Raw genomic sequence first — 23,310 nt, 5'->3', positions numbered from 1 at the left:
CGTGCCACCGTACCAGCTTCAACTGCCCTTCTGGTGCTCGCTACTTCACCAGGTTGTACGGCAGTGCTGGTACTAGGTCCAGGAAGGGCTGGGCTGCTGGTGTATGCCTCACCACGTAATCCGACAGCACCAGCCCCACTCTGCTGCTCTTGAAGCGGATCCTGCGCAACCTGCGGTCTAGCGACACGGGGCCGGGTACGCCTGGTGCTATCAGGGACCTCAGCCTCCTCGTCCGAACTTTGGGTCAGAGAGCCACTGCTTTCTACAGGTTCGTATTCTGACCCGCTGGATTCATCAGATGAGGGTTCCCACTCCTCATCCGACTGGGTCAGAAGCCTGTAGGCCTCTTCAGAGGAATACCCCGTTAGACATGTGGGCAACTAAATTTAGGGGTATTCCCTGAGACTACCCAAGAAAAAAAAAGCAAGCCTGTCTTACAAAGGGGAGCCTAGCGAAGTACCGGAGGCCGCTGCGGTTGATAAAAAAAATATCAAAACTGATTTTTTTATCGCCGCAGTGCGCGTAAATAGAATGTGCAGCGATCAAAAAAAAATTTTTTTTTTGTCACTGCGGTGGGGCGGGTGTGGGCGAACGCACGTGTGGGCGAGCGATCAGGCCTGATCGGGCAAACACTGCGTTTTGGGTGGAGGGCGAACTAAAGTGACACTAATACAATTATAGATCTGACCGTGATCAGTTTTGATCACTTCCAGATACTATAAAAGTACAAATGCTGATTAGCGATACGCTAATCAGCGAATAACGGACTGCGGTGCGGTGGGCTGGGCGCTAACTGATCGCTAACTACCTAACCAAGGGACCTAAACTATACCTAAAACCTAACGGTCAATAACAGTGAAAAAAAAAAAGTGACAGTTTGCACTGATCACTTTTTTCTTTTCACTTGTGATTGACAGGGGTGATCAAAGGGTTAATTGGGGTTCAGGGGGGTGATCTGGGGCTAAGTGTGATGTTTGGTGTACTCACTGTGAAGCCTGCTCCTCTGCTGGATCCAACCGACGAAAAAAACCAGCAGAGGAGCAGGCAGCCATATAACAGATCATATTTACAAATATGATCTGCTATCTGGCACTTTGATTGGATTTTTTAAAAATCAGCAACCTGCCAGCCACGATCATTGGCTGGCAGGTTGCTGACGAAATGGTCCTGAACGAAATGCCGGCGCGAACTGCGCACGTGCGGGCGCATACTCGCGTCATCTCGCGTCTCGCGAGATGACGCGTATATGCGTGACTCTGCGCAGCGCTGCCACCTCCGGACCGCACATCTGCGTTAGGCGGTCCGGAGGTGGTTAATAGGGTTAAATCTGGTGACAGAAATCCTTTAAAAGCTCTCCACGAAAGTTCCTGTCCTGGATGGAGGCGGTCTCTCAAGGGTGCTGTCATGGGCTCATGGAAAAAGGATTACCGGTAAGTGTAATCCTGTTTTTTTTTTTTTTGTTTTTTTTTGTTCCCCCTCCCCCCAAAAACCCTATTGGCGATTTGAATCTTCATTTTCCTATTTTTGGTAATTAAACTATAATGACAAGACTATATAGACTTACAGTGCAGGGTTACTGTACGTAGACCGGCGGTACAGGGGTGTGTGTGTGTGTGTGTGTGTGTAATAAATACCATATATAAAGGCAGTCCCCGGTGTGACAAATCCCCCTCTTTTGAGTTTGCCACGAGTACTTGGAGAGGACTACTTGCCAGCCTCTTACCATGTGATTACGGTCCCATGTTGAATGTACCTGTTTTATGTACTAGCTGCATAGTTATATAAGTACAGGTATTTTGCTACCATGTGGCTAATGGAGTCTGGCCTCTGTCCCCTGTCCCTGGGAGATGTGGATCACTTCTTAATTGTCTCCAGGACAAAAGACTGTGTAGGACCGGTTTTGGGCAGAAAAGCCATCAGTACAGCCAGGCCAAAGAGACTTTTACAAACTTTTGAACCCCTGGTCTAATTCGTGCCATTTTGGGATGTTAAATGTCTGTGTACTATAAAGGGTGGGACATTGTATATTTAAGTAGTGATGTCTTTCCTATTGTCTCCCCGTGTGTATTGGTGAATTTCCCTTTGTCCTGAGAGATAATTGAATTACACCTCGGTTGTCTCCAGGACAAAAGACATTGTGCATGTTCCTGCCTGTGGTAATTATGTTAACCATTGTGTGCCATAATTATATCACAGGCAGAGGGGAGGATTCTATGTGGGTTGTACCTTTGTGTTATTGGTTAATGTTTTGTCGGTGTCTCCCTTGCATGGGAGCAGGGCATAAAAGAAAGTGTAGTTCTGAATGCCTGTGTTGCTTCCAGTAAAGGCTTGTTCCAGCATTCAGGTTTGGCTCATGTATGGTCTTATTTGGCGATACTAGCGATTTATTGCTCTGTGGATTATTTGGCTGTGCTATTTCAAGGGAAGAAGGGAATACTAGACGGTGACACGGATGATACCGTCACACCCGGGTTAAGTACATTTGAGTTAAGTACAACTCGTACTTGCGTACACTGCCTCATGGGACCGAAAGTGTACTCCCCCATCAAGCTCTCTGCAAGCCGTTTAGAGACATCCAGAACTCCCCTGCCTGTTCTCTGCAGCTGGGAGTTGAAAACCACATAAGAGGCTGATACACGTGGGGCCAACAGTGTCTGTCCCACCACCCACCATCTCCAGACAGTGATCAGTGACCCTCTGTCTGTGTTTCCAGGGGAGCGAGTGGCTGTCACGCTGCTCTGTGCAGCAGCACCCGAGCCTCCGTCTGTGTTTGCAAGAGGGAGGGAAGGGGCAGCGTGTGCTGTGTAAAGCAGAGCAGAGCTCACTTAACACCTTCTATCGCGGGCCTGTTTTCACCTTCCTGCCCAGGCCATTTTTTGCAAATCTGAAGTGTCACTTTATACTTTATGTGGTGATACGCCTTTTTTTTTTCAGTTTTTTATTATAAATATAGGGGAAAGGGGCGGGTGTTTTTTTTTTTTATTTTTTCTTTATAAATTTTATTAGACTTTTTTTTTTTTTTTTACTTTATGACATTCACTTTTGGGGGTCTGATCCCCTCGGCAATGCATTACAATACATCTGTATTGTAATGCATTGCCTGTTAGTGTATGAGTCAGTGTCCTACACTAACAGGTTGCCTCGGAGACCCAGCCTGAGGCTGGATCTCCTCGGCACCTGTAGAAGGCAGTTCCCGATGCCGTGCAAGGCATTAGGCAGCCTCTGCACGGCATTGGGCTGCCTTGTGTCGCATCGGGTCCCCGCCACAGCAGCGCGGGGACTCGATGCTCTCCCTCGCCTGACACAAACCTCTTCTATGTCGCGGACCGCGGCATAGAAGGGGTTAATCTGCCGGCATCGGCTTTTACAGCAATACCAGCGGATACAGCAGGGGCCCAGCTACCACGAACTGCCGGGCCCCTGCAGTGATCGTGCTCGCACCGCTCCGGTGCCCGCGCGATCACTATGACGTACTATTAAGTCAAATTGCGGGAACTCGTGGGTCCCATGACGTTACAGTACGTCAAAGGTCGGGAAGGGGTTAAAGAGTAAAAAACATTCCAGAGCAGACAATCAGACTGCTTTAGGGACAAGTTTTATTAGCCTGAGCAACAGTTTAATTATTCATTAAAGGAAATCATCACAGGGTTCTCTGACAACTGTACCCTGTTTTGAATATTGAATTTGATATTTAAGCATTTACATGCAAAGAAAAAAAAAATATATATATTAAAGGGGTTGTCCCACTTTGCTTTTTTAATCTTACCAGCAGTAGATGTCCTGATAACTTCCTGGTTTGGCTCCTGTAGTTGAGTGAAGGCCGGCCACGCCTCCTCATGACTCACCCTGAGAGCTCAGTCCTTGCGTGCTCGTTCATGTGGATGAGTCATCCACATGGAGCCGTATGTGAGGTCCCCCCCCCCCCCAGTATAATAAACAGAGTGTGGCCCCCCCCAGTATAATATACATTTAGTGCGCCCCCCCAGTATAATATACATTGAGTGCGTCCACCCCCCCCAGTATAATATACATTGAGTGCGGCCACCCCCCCCCCCCCAGTATAATATACATTGAGTGCGCCCCCCCCAGTATAATATACATTGAGTGCGTCCACCCCCCCCAGTATAATATACATTGAGTGCGCCCCCCCAGTATAATATACATTGAGTGCGGCCACCCCCCCCCCCCCAGTATAATATACGTTGAGTGCGGCCACCACCCCCCCCCCCCCCCCCCCAGTATAATATACATTGAGTGCGGCCCCCTCCCAGTATAATAAACATTGGTGGCGCAGTGGGAAGTGCCAATGAGGGTTAAAAAAATAAATAAAAAATTAACTCACCTCCACCTATTGATCGCGCAGCTGCCGGTCTCCTGTTCTTGCTTCAGGACCTGTGGTGACGTCACTGAGCTAATCACATGGTCCATTACCATGGTGATGGATCATATGATGTACCATGTGATGACCACAGTGATGTCACCACAGGTCCTTTCACAGGTCCTAAAGAAAGAACAGGAGACCGGCATCTACGCGATCAATTGGAGGAGGTGAGTTAATTTTTTATTTATTTTTTTAACCCTCATTGGTACTTCCCACTGCGCCACCAATGTTTATTATACTGGGGGGGGGGGGGGCGCACTGCGCCACCAATGTTAATACAAATGCAGGAGGTGGTTGCCGGAGTGAAATAGCCGGCACCCGACCTCTATGATAGGGGGCTGCGATCAGCGCCAGTTAACCCCTAAGGTCCCGCTCCCTGTCATAGAGGTCGGGTGCCGGCTATTTGATTCCGGCACCCGCCTCCTGTATTTGCGCATGCGCGGACGTGCGCGTACTTGTAGGAATGGAGAGGCGGCCCGAGTACTTGTTCAGCTGTTGTGCGCAGGCGCGGCACAGCGATGCGGCCGGACGAAAGAGGCCGTATCCATGGGATACAGAAAACAACAAAGGAATCGCTTTACATGATTTTTTTAATGAAAGGTAGCTTTTGGATAATAACATGGATAGGAAGATATGTTGTGTGTGGGTAAATAGATTAGATAAAACCTATTTTATGAAGTGGGACAACCCCTTTAAGACAAACGTGTCCAAGTTGCATTTCCTATGTAGAACACCATGCAATTTAGTTTTAAGGAGTATGGAATGAGTTTAGAGCCACTTGAGATTTTACTGCTTTCTGTAACCTTATTAGAAAGATGTAATCTAATATCCTGTCCTTTGGCTAGTGGTTAGTACTTTAAAAAAAAGTGCCCGATTTGACTTATGAACAAATTCAACTTATGAACAAACCTACAGTCCCTATCTTGTACGTAACCCGGGAACTGCATGTATACAGTGGATATAAAAAGTCTATACACCCCTGTTAAAATGTCAGGTTCCTGTGCTGTAAAAAAAAAATGAGACAAAGATATAAATAATTTCAGAATTTTTTCCACCTTTAATGTGACCTATAAACTATACAACTCAATTGAAAAACAAACTGAAATCTTTTAGGTAGAGGTAAGAAAACAAATAAAACTAAAATAATGTGGCTGCATAAAGTGTGCACACCCTCTTATAACTGGGGATGTAGCTGTGTTCAGCAATCACATTCAAAATCATGTTAAATAGGAGTCGGCATACACCTGCCATCATCTAAAGTAGGGGTGCACCGAAATTCCGGCGGCCGAAAATGCACCTAATCCGTTTCGGCCGATATTGATACATATCGGCAGAAAATAGCGGGGAGGGACTGGGAGGAGGAGCTGGGGGCCGGTGCGTTCACTGTGCTCCGGCCCCCAGCTCCAGTAGTTATAAAATGTGTACAATTAATAAGGATTCTATTCATGAGGCCCCCTCTGCAGTAGAACATTCAATATAGCCACATCCTACTCACAGGGCTGTTATCTTAATGCTGGCCGGCCGGGCAGAGGAGCTGCAGCGTCACGACTGACGTCATGTGCCCGGCCTACTTTCTGAATGAAGGAGGCGGCGCAGGCATGTGGCATCCAAGCCAGGCTACATTTTGCAAAAACACATCTGAAGTCTCCCAAAAGCATGTGGGAAAAGGTGTTATGGTCCGATAAAACCAAGGTTGAACTTTTTGGCCATAATTCCAAAAGATATGTTTGGTGCAAAAACAACACTGCACATCACCAAAAGAACACCATACCCACAGTGAAGCATGGTGGTGGCAGCATCATGCTCTGGGCTGTTTTTCTTCAGCTGGAACTGGGGCCTTAGTTAAGCTAGAGGGAATTATGAACAGTTCCAAATACCAGTCAATTTTGGCACAAAACCTTCAGGCTTCTGCTAGAAAGCTGAACATCAGCATGACAACGACCCAAAGCATACATCCAAATCAAGACAGAAATGGCTTCACCAGAAGAAGATTAAAGTTTTGGAATGGCCTAGCCAGAGCCCAGACCTGAATCTGATTGAAATACTGTGGGGTGATCTGAAGAGGGCTGTGCACAGGAGATGCCCTCACAATCTGACAGATTTGGAGTGTTTTTTCAAAGAGTGGGCAAATCTTGCCAAGTCAAAATGTGCCATGCTGATAGACTCCTACCCAAAAAGACTGAGTGCTGTAATAAAATCAAAAGGTGCTTCAACAAAGTATTAGTTTAAGGGTGTGCACACTTATGCAACCATATTTTATTTATGTTTTTTCTTCCCTCTACCTAAAAGATTTGTTTGTTTTTCAATTGAGTTGTACAGTTTATAGGTCACATTAGAGGTGGAAAAAGGTCTGAAATGATTTCTTTGTCTCATTTTTTTGCATCACAGAAAGCTGACATTTTAACAGGGGTGTGTAGACTTTTTATATCCACTGTATATTAACTTCTTACGGACACAGGGCGTACAGGTATGCCCTGATGTCCCTGTACTTAAGGACACAGGGCCTACCTGTACGCCCTGTGTATTTCCGATCACCGCTGCGTGGCGGGTGGTGATCGGAACTGGGTGCCTTCTGAGATCGGAACTGGGTGCCTTCTGAAATCAATCAGCAGGCACCCTGGGTCAATGCCAAGGGGGGTCCTGTGCCCCCCCCCCCCATCCCGTATCGGCGATCATTGGGGTTTGTGTTTGAGGGAGCCAATCGAGTCCCCGCGCTGCTGTCTCAGAAGGCAGCCCGATGCTGTGCAGAGGCTGCCCAATGCCTTGCACGGCTTCGGGAACTGCCTTCTACGGGAGCCGAGGAGCTCTACCCTCAGGCTGGGTCTCCTAGGCAACCTGTTAGTGTATTACTTTGTGTAATACAGTAACAGTTAATGCATTGCAATACAGATGCATTGCAGAGGGGATCAGACCCCCAAAAGTGAACATCAGAAAAAAAAAACGCCCCTTTCCCCTTATTTTATAATAAAAAAACTGAAAAAAACCCCACACATATTAGGTATCGCCGTGTCCGTAATGACCGGCTCTATAAATATATCACATTATCCACCCTGTCCGATAAATACCATTAAAAAAAACACAAACACCAAGTGATCAAAAAGTTGTATGCCCCCTAAAATAGTACCAGTCACCTCATCCTGCAAAAAATGAGCCCCTATCTAAGCCAATCGCCCCAAAAATGAAAAAACTATGGCTCAGAATATGGAGACACTAAAACATGATATTTTTTTGTTTCAAAAATGAAATAATTGTGTAAAACTTACATAAATAAAAAAAAGTTGACATATTGGGTATTGCCGCATCCGTAATAACCTGCTCTATAAAAATATCGCATGACCTAACCCCTCAGTTGAAAACTGTAAAAAAAAAAATATAATTTAAATAAAGCCATTTTTTGTCACCTTACATCACAAAAAGTGTAATGGCAAGCAATCAAAAAGTCATACGCCCCCTAAAATAGTGCCAATCAAACCGTCATCTCATCCCAAAAAAAATTAGCCCCTACACAGGACAGGCGCCCAAAAAATAAATAAAACTATGGTTTTCAGAATGTGGAGAATCATTTTTTATTTTTATTTTTTTATGCTTTATGTAAAACAAACAAATAAGTCATATTTGGTATTGTCGTGTCCGTGACAACCTGCTCTATGAAAATACCACATGATCTAACCTGTCAGATGAATGTTTTTAAATAGCAAAAAATTTAAACTGTGCCAAACAGCCATTTCTTGTTACCTTGCCTCACAAAAAGTGTAATATAGAGCAACCAAAAATCATATGTACCCTAAAATAGTACCAACAAAACTGCCACCCTATCTCGTAGTTTCCAAAATTGGGTCACTTTTATGGAGTTTCTACTCTAGGGGTGCATCAGGGGGGCTTCAAATGTGACATATTGTCAAAAAAACAGTCCAGCAAAATCTGCCTTCCAAAAACCGCATGGCATTCCTTTCCTTCTTAGCCCTGCCATGTGCCCATACAGCAGTTTACCACCACATATGGGATGTTTCTGTAAACTACAGAATCGGGTCCATAAATATTGAGTTTTGTTTGGCTGTTAACCCTTGCTTTGGAACTGGGAAAAAAATTTATTCAAATGGAAAAGTGAAATTTTGAAATTTTAGCTCTATTTTCCATTAATTCTTGTGGAACGCCTAAAGGGTTAACAAAGTTTTGAATACCTTGAGGGGTGTAGTTTATAAAACGGGGTCATTTTTGGGTGGTTTCTAATATGTAAGCCTCACAAATTGACTACAGACCTGAACTGGTCCTGAAAAAGTGGGTTTTAGAAATTTTCTAGATTTGCTTCTAAACTTGTAAGCTTTGTAACGTCCCCAAAAATTCCCCAAATGATCCAAACATGAAGTAGACATGGGGAATGTAAAGTAATAACATTTGGAGGTATTACTATGTATTATAGAAGTAGAGAAATAGAAATTTGCTAATATTTCCAAATTTTTGGTAAATTTGGGCATTTTTATTTTTTTTTTGACATAAAAATGATTTTTATTTTTTTTTACTCCATTTTACCAGTGTCATGAAGTACAATATGTGACGAAAAAACAATCTCAGAATGGCCTGGATAAGTAAAAGCGTTTTTAAAGTTATTCACACATGGTGACACTGGTCAGATTTGCAAAAATTGGCCTGGTCCTTAAGGGGTTAAACCTCTGCACTCCTGGTCTGTGTACAGTAACCCCTGCTAGTGTGTGTCTCTATGGCAGTTTGGGGGTTACTACAGAATCGTCAAATTGATTTGCCTGGTCTGTGTAGTAACCTCTGCATTATATATTTTTTTATTATAGTGTGTGTGTATGTATATATACATATAGCCCTAGACTGTGACATTGTATGAGGCAGAAGACATGACACATAATGATGCTTCACTCATTGCTTTTAGGTTTGTGAAAAAGGTTCAAGGCAAATGTTGATCGGTACAATGTTGCATGACGTCTTCCAGAAAGCAACAACTTGTGGTTTTGGGGAGGAAGTTTTGCAAAACCTCGCTGTCCAGACTGTTTATGGACCCAAATATCTGAAAGAAATGTAAGTAGTGGATTAGATTCCTGTGTGATGAGTGACCCCATCTTAATAGGTAGGGAATGCTCATATAAGCAGTTCTGCAGATGTGTGGTACATTTATAGCACATGATCAGCAGATGGCCTCCCTTTGGCTGCATATACAGTTTAAACGTGTGAGAAAATGGAGTGACCCTTAAAGCAGCTACTTTGATGTAAGCTGGTTCACACTTGCAGCCGATTTATTTATTTTTTAAATTTTTTTTTTTTTTTTTTTTTTGCAATTCAGAGTTCACAGTTGCCTCACACTTGTGGCCCACGCTGCGACCCCATTAATTTCTATGGGAGTTCTGGAGATAGCTAAGTACAGCGCTTGGCTAGCTTTAGAATCCCCATAGAGGTGAATGGAGTGGCTGCACGCATGCCCGACCGGCCACTCCCTTCATTTCAATGGGGCTGCAGGGGATACGGTTCTTATCATGGCGGACCCAGCTGTCTGATAGCTCCTATCCTGTGGATAGGGGATAACCTCTAATTACCGGAATACCCCTTTAAGGCTGAGCTCTGATTAGATGCTAAGGGCACAAAGGCCTTTTTTCTATTGGACAGTTTCCATGAATGAGGCCCAATGTAACCCTATTTAACTGGCATATAGGTACTGCAAAAATGGCTGATCAGTTAGGCTCCAACTGCTGGGACCCACATATCTGCCTCTTTTATGACACTGAACACACCCTACCAAGGCAGTGTTAAGCTTCATTCACACGTGTCCGTGCTCAAATTTGTGAAAAGGTGGTCAGTGATGTCCATGAAGGATCAGTGTTTGGTCCATGTGTCCCTTTTTTTGCTGTCCGTGTGTCATCTGTGTTTCACTGACACTGAACAGCTGAAAAATTATTATTTTCAGTGCATCTCTTCCTAATGATCCTCGAAACACAGATGGCATCTGTGGTTTTCATGGACCCATAGACTATAATGAGCATAAAGGATCCGTGAACACAGACAAAATAGATCATGCTTCCTTGCTAAAAACACGGACCCACAGACTGTAGTAAAAATCTAATGTGGGAATACGCACATTAAAATGAATGGGTACATGTGCCGTCCGTGGAGAACACGTACAGCACATGTCTGTGGAATACTGATGTGTGAATGAGGCTTTACAGTTCCTAATGCAGTATTTGGTTGGGAATGGCAGTTTGTCTAACTGGTGGTGGAGATCTCGATAATGCGTCGTGTGGAACACATTGGGGGGGGGGGGGGATCAATAGTTTGTACATTACAGGTGAAACTCGAAAAATTAGAATATCGTGCTAAATTCATTTATTTCAGTAATGCAAATTAAAAGGTGAAACTAACATATGAGACTCATTACATGCAAAGCGAGATATTTCAAGCCTTTATTTGGTATAATTCGGATGATTATGGCTTACAGCTTATGAAACCCCCAAAGTCACAATCTCGGGTCCCCTTTGCTCAGGGGCTATGGATTAAAGAGGACCTTTCACCGATTATGACAATGTGAACTAACTATACAGACGGGGATCTCACTGCACTTACTATTATCCCTGGGTGCCGCTCTGTTCTCCTGCTATGCCCTCCGGTATCTTCACTCACTAAGTTATAGTAGGCAGAGATTTCAGTCACTAAGTTATGGTAGGCAGAGCCTGCCCTTGTTCTGCTGTAGCGCTGGCCAATCGCATTGCAGAGCTCACAGCCTGGGAGAAAATAACCCAGCGATTGGCCAGCGCTACAGCAGACAAGGGCAGACTCCGCCTACCATAACTTTGTGACTGAAGATACCGGAGGGCATAGCGGGAGAACGGAGCGGCGCCCAGGGATAATAGTAAGTGCAGTGAGATCCCCGGGCGCCGCTCTACATGTCTGTATTCTTAGTTCACAGTGTCATAATCGGTGAAAAGTCCTCTTTAACCACCTCCGGACCGCCTAACGCAGATGTGCGGTCCGGAGGCGGCGGCCCTGCGCAGTGTCACGCATATACGCGTCATCTCGCGAGGGCCGGGATTTCCTGTGAACGCGCGCACGCTCACAGGAACGGAAGGTAAGCGAGTGGATCTCCAGCCTGCCAGCGGCGATCGTTCGCTGGCAGGCTGGAGATCTGATTTTTTTAACCCCTAACAGGTATATTAGACGCTGTTTTGATAACAGCGTCTAATATACCTGGTCCTCTGGTGGTCCCTTTTGTTAGGATCGACCACCAGAGGACACAGGTAGGTCAGTAAAGTCGCACCAAACACTACACTACACCCCCCCCGTCACTTATTAACCCTTTATGAACCCCTGATCACCCATGATCACCCCATATAAACTCCCTGATCACCCCCCTGTCATTGATCACCCCCCTGTCAGGCTCCGTTCAGACGTCCGTATGATTTTTACGGTCCATGGATCGGATCCGCAAAACACATGCGGACGTCTGAATGGAGCCTGACAGGGGGGTGATCACCCATATAGACTCCCTGATCACCCCCCTGTCAGGCTCCGTTCAGACGTCCGTATGATTTTTACGGATCCACGGATACATGGATCGGATCCGCAAAACACATGCGGACGTCTGAATGGAGCCTTACAGGGGGGTGATCAATGACAGGCGGGTGATCACCCATATACACTCCCTGATCACCCCCTGTCATTGATCACCCCCCTGTAAGGCTCCATTCAGACGTCCGCATGTGTTTTGCGGATCCGATCCATGTATCCATGGATCCGTAAAAATCATACGGACGTCTGAATGGAGCCTTACAGGGGGGGTGATCAGTAACAGGGGGGTGATCATCCTGATCACCCCGTCATTGATAACCCCCTGTAAGGCTCCATTCAGACGTCCGCATGTGTTTTGCGGATCCGATCCATGGATCCGTAAAAATCATACGGACGTCTGAATGGAGCCTTACAGGGGGGGTGATCATCCTGATCACCCCCTGTCATTGATAACCCCCCTGTAAGGCTCCATTCAGACGTCCGCATGTGTTTTGCGGATCCGATCCATGTATCCATGGATCCGTAAAAATCATACGGACGTCTGAATGGAGCCTTACAGGGGGGTGATCAGGGAGTCTATATGGGTGATCACCCCCCTGTCAGGCTCCATTCAGACGTCCGCATGTGTTTTGCGGATCCGATCCATGGACCGTAAAAATCATACGGACGTCTGAATGGAGCCTTACCAGGGGGGTGATCAATGACAGGCTCCATTCAGACATTTTTTTTGGCCCAAGTTAGCGGAAATTTTTTGTTTGTTTTTTGTTTTTTCTTACAAAGTCTCATATTCCACTAACTTGTGTAAAAAAAATAAAATCTCACATGAACTCACCATACCCCTCACGGAATCCAAATGCGTAAACATTTTTAGACATTTATATTCCAGACTTCTTCTCACGCTTTAGGGCCCCTAAAAAGCCAGGGCAGTATAAATACCCCACATGTGACCCCATTTCGGAAAGAAGACACCCCAAGGTACTCCGTGAGGGGCAAATTGAGTCCATGAAAGATTGAAATTTTTGTCCTAAGTTAGCGGAAAGTGAGACTTTGTGAGAAAAAAACAAAAAAAAATCAATATCCGCTAACTTATGCAAAAAAAAAAATAATTTCTATGAACTCGCCAGGCCCCTCATTGAATACCTTGGGGTGTCTTCTTTCCAAAGTGGGGTCACATGTGGGGTATTTATACTGCCCTGGCTTTTTAGGGGCCCGAAAGTGTGAGAAGAAGTCTGGGATCCAAATGTCTAAAAATGCCCTCCTAAAAGGAATTTGGGCACCTTTGCGCATCTAGGCTGCAAAAAAGTGTCGCACATCTGGTATCGCCGTACTCAGGAGAAGTTGGGCAATGTGTTTTGGGGTGTCATTTTACATATACCCATGCTGGGTGAGAAAAATATCTTGGTCAAATGCCAACTTTGTATAAAAAAAATGGAAAAAGTTATCTTTTGCCAAGATATTTCTCTCACCCAGCATGGTTATATGTAAAATGACACCCCAAAACACATTCCCCAACTTCTCCTGAGTACGGCGATACCAGATGTGTCACACTTTTTTGCAGCCAAGGTGGGCAAAGGGGCACATATTCCAAAGTGCACCTTTCGGATTTCACTGGCAATTTTTTACACATTTTGATTGCAAGGTACTTCTTACACATTTTGCCCCTAAATTGCCAGGGCAGTATAACTACCCCACAAGTGACCCCATTTTGGAAAGAAGACACCCCAAGGTATTCCGTGAGGGGCACGGCGAGTTCCTAGAATTTTTTTATTTTTTGTCACAAGTTAGCGGAAAATGATGATTTCTCGCCCAATTTCCTTGGGGGACACAGAAGACCTTGGGTATAGCTCATCTCCATAGGAGGCATGACACTAAGTGAAAGCTGTTAAGCCCCTCCTCCATCAGCTATACCCTCAGCCTGGAGAGAGAGACTGACAGTTTTTTTCTTAGTGTCCAAGGAGGCAAGACACTCCCTGCTCTGCAGGGCTGTTTTCTCCTTGTTTAAATTTTGATTTTTACATTTTTTTTTTTTTTTTCTTTTCTTTTTGTTCCAGATCATCAGGGACAACAGAGACGCACTAGACCTCTCTGTTTCTCCCGGGGTTGAGCTGCGCCAGTGCCGGTCACCCACTCTGCTGCCTCCCCCCACAGAAGGCAAGGTGGATCAGGGCAGCCCAGCTCCCCTACATCCCGCCAGCGCAAGGGTCGCCCGCACGCCAAGTCCTTCTTCCAGCGTCCTGCCACTACGGTGCCAGTAGCTGAAGGGGCGACCCTGCTGGAATCGACCGAGGGTGAAGACGACTATGGTGAGAGAGTGGCTTCTCCAGCCCTACGTCCCCCACCCCCCACCCTGGTCTCCTGCGTGCCTGACCCCCATACTCCCTTCTGTCACTGCTGGACCTAGGCTGGCCCCTGAGGTGCTGCAGGGCGACAATCTACTCCCTGCTTCCTCTCCTCCCTTTCTGGCCTTCATGGGACATTGCAGCTCCCACGCTAGCTGCAGAATGCTGCGAATAGGTTCAGCCACATCGCCTCCCTTCACCTATCAGCGTCCCTCCTGGGAACGCTGTACTCGCATCCGCACGGGCACCCGGTCTCGGGGTCCCCCCCATTCCCTTACCGATGCGCTGCTCTGGGCCGGGGGCCCGTTCCTGACGGCAGTGCCGTAAATTTTGCAGGCTTCCCGGCCTGCTGGGCCGCACCTCCGGCGCTCCTTCCCGGCCTGCTGGGCCGCACCTCCGGCGCTCCTTCCCGGCCTGCTGGGCCGCACCTCCGGCGCTCCTTCCCGGCCTGCTGGGCCGCACCTCCGGCGCTCCTTCCCGGCCTGCTGGGCCGCACCTCCGGCGCTCCTTCCCGGCCTGCTGGGCCGCACCTCCGGCGCTCCTTCCCGGCCTGCTGGGCCGCACCTCCGGCGCTCCTTCCCGGCCTGCTGGGCCGCACCTCCGGCGCTCCTTCCCGGCCTGCTGGGCCGCACCTCCGGCGCTCCTTCCCGGCCTGCTGGGCCGCACCTCCGGCGCTCCTTCCCGGCCTGCTGGGCCGCACCTCCGGCGCTCCTTCCCGGCCTGCTGGGCCGCACCTCCGGCGCTCCTTCCCGGCCTGCTGGGCCGCACCTCCGGCGCTCCTTCCCGGCCTGCTGGGCCGCACCTCCGGCGCTCCTTCCCGGCCTGCTGGGCCGCACCTCCGGCGCTCCTTCCCGGCCTGCTGGGCCGCACCTCCGGCGCTCCTTCCCGGCCTGCTGGGCCGCACCTCCGGCGCTCCTTCCCGGCCTGCTGGGCCGCACCTCCGGCGCTCCTTCCCGGCCTGCTGGGCCGCACCTCCGGCGCTCCTTCCCGGCCCCCGACTGTTTTGGCCTGCGGGGTAGACTCCCGCGGCCGGCATTTGGCTTGAGCACGATGCTCCAACGATTCCGGCCGGCTGTCGGCGAATTCCGGTCGGCCGGGCGCCGCAAATTTTGGCCCAGGCTTCGGGCCTACTGGCCGCATTCCGGCGCTCCACCCGGGCCCCTGACTCTCCGGTCCGCGGGGTGGGCTTCCGCGGCCGGTATGTACAAGCAGTCTGCTCCGGTTTCCTGTGCGGCCCCGGTCAGCCGGGTGCCGCAAAAAATTTAGGCCCCGGCTTCACGGCCTACTAGGCCACAAAATTCCGGCCTCTTTGGAGGGGGCGGGAACTTCTCCAGGCGCGAATTCTTCCCGCCTGGAGGTTTCCCCGCCCCCAGGGGATCGCGGCGCCGCCTCCTCCCCCCTCCCCAGGTCGGATGTCTGTTAACCCTTCGGGTACCGGCGGCTCCCGATGGGCCTGTATGGCTGCCCCCCCCAAGATGCTGTGCACCTGTATGGTGGCCCCTCTTTCTGCCTCAGAGAGGCTGTTTTATTTAAAAATAAATAAAATGGATAACTAACGGATTTCTTGTGGCGCAGGACGCTGCAGCCTTATCTCAGTAGTGCTGCCTGTATGCATGCTCCTTCCATAGGCGGCATGGTGTCGCACTCCCCGGCTGGTGCATGATTCCCTTCTAAGTGGTTCTTGCCCTCTCCGGGATACAGCGCTGGCCAAGTGCATGCGGACCCCTTTTTTTCTGTAGGCAGAATTCGTCACCCTCCAGCTATGGTGCCTGCCATGTGCATGACAACCCCTTCCTAGGCGGGATACTGCACTCTCTCTGGCTGCAGGCTTGCCTGGTGCATGACCCCCTGCTTAGGCGGAATACTGCACTCTCACCGAATACGGTGCTGGCCATGTGCACGAGAACGCTGCACTCACTGGATTCGCTGCAGGCCATGTGCACAACCCCCTTCCATAGGCAGAACGCTGCACTCACTGGATTCGCTGCAGGCCATGTGCACAACCCCCTTCCATAGGCGGAATGCTGCACTCACTGGATTCGTTGCCGGTCTTGTGCATGACCTCCTTCCATAGGTGGAATCTGCACTCTCACCAGATACGGTGCTGGTCTGGTGCACGACCCCCTCCCATAGGGGAACGCTGCACTTTCACTGGATTCGCTGCCGGCCATGTGCGTGATCCCCTTCCATAGGCGAAACGCTGCACTCACTGGATTTGATACCGGCCATGTGCATGACCCCCTTCCATAGGCGGAATGCTGCACTCACTGGATTCGCTGCCGGTCTTGTGCATGACCCCCTTCCATAGGCGGAATACTGCACTTCATCGGTTATGGTGCTGGGCATGTGCTCGACCTCCTTCCATAGGGAAAAGCTGCACCCACACTGGATTCGTTGCCGGCCAGAAAGCATGACTCCTTTCCGTAGGCAAAATTCTGCACTCTCACTGGATTTGCTGCCGGCCATGTGCATGACCCCCTTCGATAGGCGGTATGCTGCATTCTCATTGGATTCGCTGCTGGCCTTGGGCATGCCTTCTTCCCTCAGGCGCCATGCATACGCCCTCAATGACTGGGGTCGTTCTCTCGCCGGTAAGTTGCTGGCCATGTGCATGACCCCCTTCCATGGTGGGGTGCTTGCAACTCACCGAATCCGCTGCCGGCCATATACATGTTCCCCCTTCCGTGGGCGGTGTACGGCACTCTCACTGGATTCGCTGCCGGCCATGGGCATGTCTCCTTTCCTCAGGCAACATACACACACTCTCACTGACTGTTTGTTCTCTCGCCAGTATGCTGCTGGCCAGGTGCATGACCCCCATCCATGGCGGGGTGCTCGCATTCTCCCTGGTTGCAATACTGGCCATGGGCATGGCTCCCCCTTCTGGGCAGCATACTGCACTCTCACCAGATACGTTGCTGGCCTCTGAGATGGGTGGAGTACTTGCACTCCCATTGGATACGGTGCTGGCCTTGTGCGTGACCACCCCTCATTCCATGGGTGGAATTTTGTACGCTCACAGGACTCACAACTGTCCTTGTATATGCTGTGCTGGACTTGTACTTGTCCCCATTCATTGGCGGAGTAGTTGTACTCTCACGAAATTCGGTGTTTGGTGGATTATTGCACACTCACTCAATGCTAGGATAACCCTGTGCATGTCCCCATTTCACTAGGTGGACGTCCTGCTGGATGCTGTGTGGCCATGTGCATGGCCCTCTTCTGGGCGGAATATGGTATGTCCTACTTCTCTGAAGTAGGTACTGGTCTTGAGCATCACCCCCTTGTGGGGCGGGCTTTGCACGCTTGATGTTTGCCAAGTACATTTCCCTCTCTTCTGGGCGGACTGCTTGCGTTCCATCGCATGCAATACTAGTCTTGTGTATATCCCCCCTTCCGGTTGCACTTTGAACTTCCGTGGATTCTGTGGGACTCTGTGGCTGGCCCTCTTCGTTGAGTGACTGTTTTGCAGTGAGCGGACGCTCTTGTGCACTCTGTGCGTTGTTGGGCCGTGTATGCCTTCTCCTTCCGTAGGTGGGTTGGCTTTCTCACTGCTTACGGGGCTGCTTGTACGTATGCCTCCATTCTTCCTGCGACATACCGTTTTCTCTTGGGATACGATGATTGCCGCAAGCCTGGCACTCTTCTCTGAAGAGATCTTTCTGTTCACCTGACCTGGACGGGCTCTATTTGCTCTCTACTGCAGCGAGCTGGGTGGTATCCATTCTCTGTTCGGAGGGTATATTGTGTTTCCGTTGTGACGGTATCCACCACGTTCGTTGGCCCTTCCGCCTGGGGAGTGTTCGTGGTTCCTAGATGCGTACCCATTAGTTCCCCTGTGGCGTTGCTTCCCAGCGCAAGCGGTCACATGGTCGAGAGTGCTGTCTCCAGCGTCCCTCGAAGTCTACGTTGGCTCTGGCGGGATTACGGTTCCCTCGCCTATTGCCATTCCTCCTCTTTGGATGCATTTTGGTATGACCAGTTTTACCAACCTTTTTGCCCGTGTCACTGATCTGCGCCTACTCGCATTGGGTTTCCTCCCGCCTGCCCAGACGAGTCCAGCGAGCACACTAGTGTTCGCTCCCGGCCGTGCTTCGTCCAGGTTCTGTTGTCTGACTTAGGATCTTACCTGGGGTTCTTTAGGAAGCTGGGCATTCCCCCACTCTGCCTTTCTCTTCCAATGATTCTGTCTTCTCCAGTCTGGCCTGGACCTGCGACTGGGACTCTGTTACTTGAAGTGTCATGTGTCGGCGCTGTCCTTCCTATTCCGGCATTCCCTGGCCGTGGAGTGGCTCTTTGGTTCCTCTGTACCGTCCCCCGGTACCGCCCTGGGAACTACATACTGAGCTCTTGGCGCCTCACTCTTTCCAAGTTCTCTCTCTACTCCTTCTATCCTGTACGGTTGTGTTTCTGTAGCCATCGTGTCTGCAGTTTTTTACTTGGACATCTCCGACTCGTATCGACGCTCGGTCTCTTGTGTTTCCAGGAGGTCCGTGCAAAGGTTGACGGCTCCTGGGTGGCTTTCCTCCGCTTTAACCAAATGGCTATTGCTGAGGTTACTGCATCAAGGGCAGGGTTCTGTTTTTGGTGTCACCGTTCATTTCACCAGAGCGGTTGGTGCCTCCGGGGCCGGAGGCATTGGGCTTCAGCCATGCAATTGTGCAGGGTGGCCACGGTCTTCCTTGCACTCCTTACCAATTTCTACAGGGTGCGTACTCTGGCTTCGGCGGCTGCTGCCTTGGGCCGCCTGGTTTTGCAGGCGGCATTTCCTTGCTGCCTACGGGTGCTTCGCCTTGGTGCTGTGGTCCCTCCCCTCTTGGACTGCTTTTGAACGTCCCAAGGTCTTCTGTGTCCCCCAAGGAAATTGGGCGAGAAAACGATATTTTTGTATAACTTACCAGTAAAATCTTTCTCGCTCTTTCCTTGGGGGACACAGCACCCACCCATTCATTGTTTTTTTCTGCACGGTTTCCGAGTTTTTGTTTACCCGTTGGGTAGTTGGCTTGTTGTTTCCACTTGTTGGACTTTGCCTTTTCTCACTACTTGGACACGCAACTGGCAGTCTCTCTCTCCAGGCTGAGGGTATAGCTGATGGAGGAGGGGCTTAACAGCTTTCACTTAGTGTCACGCCTCCTATGGAGATGAGCTATACCCAAGGTCTTCTGTGTCCCCCAAGGAAAGAGCGAGAAAGAGATTTTACTGGTAAGTTATACAAAAATCTCGTTTTTTCATTTTTTTTTCTTTTTTCCTTACAAAGTCTCATATTCCACTAACTTGCGACAAAAAATAAAAAATTCTAGGAACTCGCCGTGCCCCTCACAGAATACCTTGGGGTGTCTTCTTTCCAAAATGGGGTCACTTGTGGCGTAGTTATACTGCCCTGGCAATTTAGGGGCCCAAATGTGTGAGAAGAACTTTGCAATCAAAATGTGTAAAAAATGGCCTGCGAAATCCGAAAGGTGCACTTTGGAATATGTGCCCCTTTGCCCACCTTGGCTGCAAAAAAGTGTCACACATCTGGTATCGCCGTACTCAGGAGAAGTTGGGCAATGTGTTTTGGGGTGTCATTTTACATATACCCATGCTGGGTGAAAAAAATATCTTGGTCAAATGCCAACTTTGTATAAAAAAATTGGAAAAGTTGTCTTTTGCCAAGATATTTCTCTCACCCAGCATGGGTATATGTAAAATGACACCCCAAAACACATTCCCCAACTTCTCCTGAGTATGGCGATACCAGATGTGACACTTTTTTGCAGCCAAGGTGGGCAAAGGGGCACATATTCCAAAGTGCACCTTTTGGATTTCACCGGTCATTTTTTACACATTTTGATTGCAAAGTTCTTCTCACACATTTGGGCCCCTAAATTGCCAGGGCAGTATAACTACGCCACAAGTGACCCCATTTTGGAAAGAAGACACCCCAAGGTATTCCGTGAGAGGCATGGCGAGTTCCTAGAATTTTTTATTTTTTGTCGCAAGTTAGTGGAATATGAGACTTTGTAAGAAAAAAAGAAAAAGAAAAAATCATCATCATTTTCCGCTAACTTGTGACAAAAAATAAAAAGTTCTATGAACTCACTATGCCCATCAGCGAATACCTTAGGGCAGTGATGGCTAACCTTGGCACTCCAGCTGTGGTAAAACTACAACTCCCAAGATGCCCCCCTTGCTTGGCTGCTCTCAGAACTCTATAGAAATAAATGGAGCATGCTGGGAGTCGTAGTTTCACCACAGCTGGAGTGCCAAGGTTAGCCATCACTGCCTTAGGGTGTCTACTTTCCGAAATGGGGTCATTTGTGGGGGGTTTCTACTGTTTGGGCATTGTAGAACCTCAGAAAACATGACAGGTGCTCAGAAAGTCAGAGCTGCTTCAAAAAGCGGAAATTCACATTTTTGTACCATAGTTTGTAAACGCTATAACTTTTACCCAAACCATTTTTTTTTTTTTTTGCCCAAACATTTTTTTTTTTATCAAAGACATGTAGAACTATAAATTTAGTGAAAAATGTATATATGGATGTCGTTTTTTTGCAAAATTTTACAGCTGAAAGTGAAAAATGTCATTTTTTTGCAAAAAAATCGTTACATTTCGATTAATAACAAAAAATTTAAAAATGTCAGCAGCAATAAAATACCACCAAATGAAAGCTCTATTAGTGAGAAGAAAAGGAGGTAAAATTAATTTGGGTGGTAAGTTGCATGACCGAGCGATAAACGGTGAAAGTAGTGTAGTGCAGAAGTGTAAAAAGTGCTCTGGTCATGAAGGGGGTTTCAGCTAGCGGGGTTGAAGTGGTTAATTAGCTGACTAGAGTGTGACACTTTGAGCCTAGAATATTGAACCTTTTCACAATGTTCTAATTTTAAGTTGCATTACTGAAATAAATGGACTTTTGCACAATATTCAAATTTTTCGAGTTTCACCTGTATATGTGGTGTGTTTTTTTTCTGTATAATGAATTTTTTATAGTCTTTTATGTGCACCTTTTCTTTTTTGTAATCTGCTAAAGTATGGATATACAGGAAGAAGAAAAAAAATCTCAATGCTGTAGGTGAATATTTAGGATGTACCACATTTGGGGAGATTAATCAAAACCGGTGTAAAGGAAAATTAGCTCAGTTGCCCATAGCAACCAATCAGACTCCACCTTTCATTGTTCAGAGCTCCTTTGGTGGAATCTGATTAGTTGCTATGGTCAACTGAGCCAATTTTCCTTTACACCAGTTTTGATAAATCTCCTGAACTTTGCAGCAAATTTGTTCCTGGAAAATTTCTATTTATTTATTAATTATTTTTTTATGCATGTTTTTCTTTTTCACCAGGTACCAATTAAACTTAAATCAAGCTGACGTTTTCCAAGAAATTGAGGAATATCTTCCATCATTTCAAAGATGGACAAATGACTATATGACACCTGTGTCACAAACGAAGAGGACACTTGGCAAGTAAGCCCACCAGAAATATTTTCACAAGCCGTTTTTAAGCTTCGTTCACACTTGCATCATGGCTTCAGCTTTTAATGTAATCCAAGATGCTATTTCAAAATTGTCACACAGTGAATCCAAACAATGGTCACCAGACACCATTGACTTTTTAACAAATCTCTTTTTATTGGAGTTTTGTGACAATAATAAATGAGCTTGCACTTACAGTATACAGACGGTCCAGATATGAACAGGAGACAAGTGACAATGTATTGACATAAAGCAAAAATCAATTTCCATGCAAGGAATGGGCAAAGTAAACAATGACTTCAGAGGCTATATGCCTGACAACACAGGAGGCATGGAGTACATGCCATCTCTGACAATACACATAGCAAACATGCTGGACATCTGAATAACCAGGCCTTATAAGAGCAAGAAATAATGATTAGACTTTAGAGGGGGTGGGGGAATGTCGACTAAGAGCTTACTCTAATCTGAGGTAGTGATCCCTAGTAAAACATAGTCACTTGGGTACCCCTAATTCACCACTTGACTTAAACCTGTGCATCCAACTCCATTTTCCTTTTGATATGTGCTAACCATGGTTGCCATACTTGAAGGAAATTCTTTCTAGCTTTGTTCTCCCAACCAATCATTTCTTCCATACGACCTAAATGCGTCATATTTTCATACCACATTGGTAGCGACGGAGGACTGTCATCTTTCCACCTTAGCGGGATTAATAGTTTAGCTGCAGTAATCATATGAGTGGCTAAATTCGATTTATTTGGTTTAAAACCCTCTTCCGGTAACCAAAGCAGTATTAATGAGGCAGTAAGCTTTACCTTCTCAGGGCATACATTATTAATTATATCCTCAATTCCTGACCAGAACTCTCTCATTTTGGGGCAAGACCACCAAATGTGAGAGATGTTACCAACACATGATGAGCATCTCCAACACTTTGTCTCAGGGGGATAGGTTTATTCGGTGAAGGAATTCTGGAGTATACCACCTCGATAGTATTTTATAGGAATTTTCTTGGACTCTGATACAGGTGGAGAACCCATGGGAGTTGGCCAAAATACATGCTCTGCTACTATCATCTAATTTTATATTCAACTCTCGTTCCCAGTTATTTAGGTAGTTGGGGTCCTGAGAACTCCTATAACTGGACACCTGTCTGTATATCATGGATAGGCATTTAGCTGGCAGAGTGGTGAGCATTGTATAGTTCTCTAACCATGTAGGGTCTGGCAGAGGTAGGTGGTTGGATCTCTTAAATCTGGCACATGATTTCTCAAAGTCCCAGATTTGCAGGATATTGCCTGGTATGTCACTACTGCCTGTGATATCATTGTAAAAACCTCTATTAGCCTTGGAACGACTCGGGTCCCCTAATCGAAGGTGAGCCACAGATGACCAAATTTTTGTGACTTCTAAAGGGCGTTTGGCCAGTATCTGTGGAAGAATATGGAGGGGCATCAGGGGTGACCATTTATCCTTCCCCATGTTGAGCTCATCTGAGTTTTGGCATCTATAGATCGTACTTCTGATTGGGTCAAATGGCAAATCCTGTTTACTCGGTAATGGTGATTTATACTAAAGCAAGAATTCCCTATGCCCCCCCCCCCCCCCCCC

The 23,310-nt window shown here is 47.6% G+C and overlaps 1 protein-coding gene across 1 annotated transcript in view; it reads left to right on the top strand.

The window, feature by feature from the left end:
• The window catches only part of LOC122941471 (DNA replication ATP-dependent helicase/nuclease DNA2-like), a 126,236-nt gene that overhangs the window by 16,536 nt on the left and 86,390 nt on the right, over nt 1-23,310 (top strand). Inside the window, exons 4-5 of the mRNA XM_044298768.1 lie at nt 9,282-9,427; nt 21,565-21,658. Coding sequence (XP_044154703.1) covers nt 9,282-9,427; nt 21,565-21,658 — 240 coding nt within the window. The remainder of the gene's footprint in view (nt 1-9,281; nt 9,428-21,564; nt 21,659-23,310) is intronic.

This window comes from Bufo gargarizans, chromosome 6 (genome assembly GCF_014858855.1).
Source record: "Bufo gargarizans isolate SCDJY-AF-19 chromosome 6, ASM1485885v1, whole genome shotgun sequence".
Taxonomy (NCBI): domain Eukaryota; kingdom Metazoa; phylum Chordata; class Amphibia; order Anura; family Bufonidae; genus Bufo; species Bufo gargarizans.
Note: the sequence above shows the minus strand (reverse complement) of the source record. Positions and strands in the feature narration are given on the sequence as shown.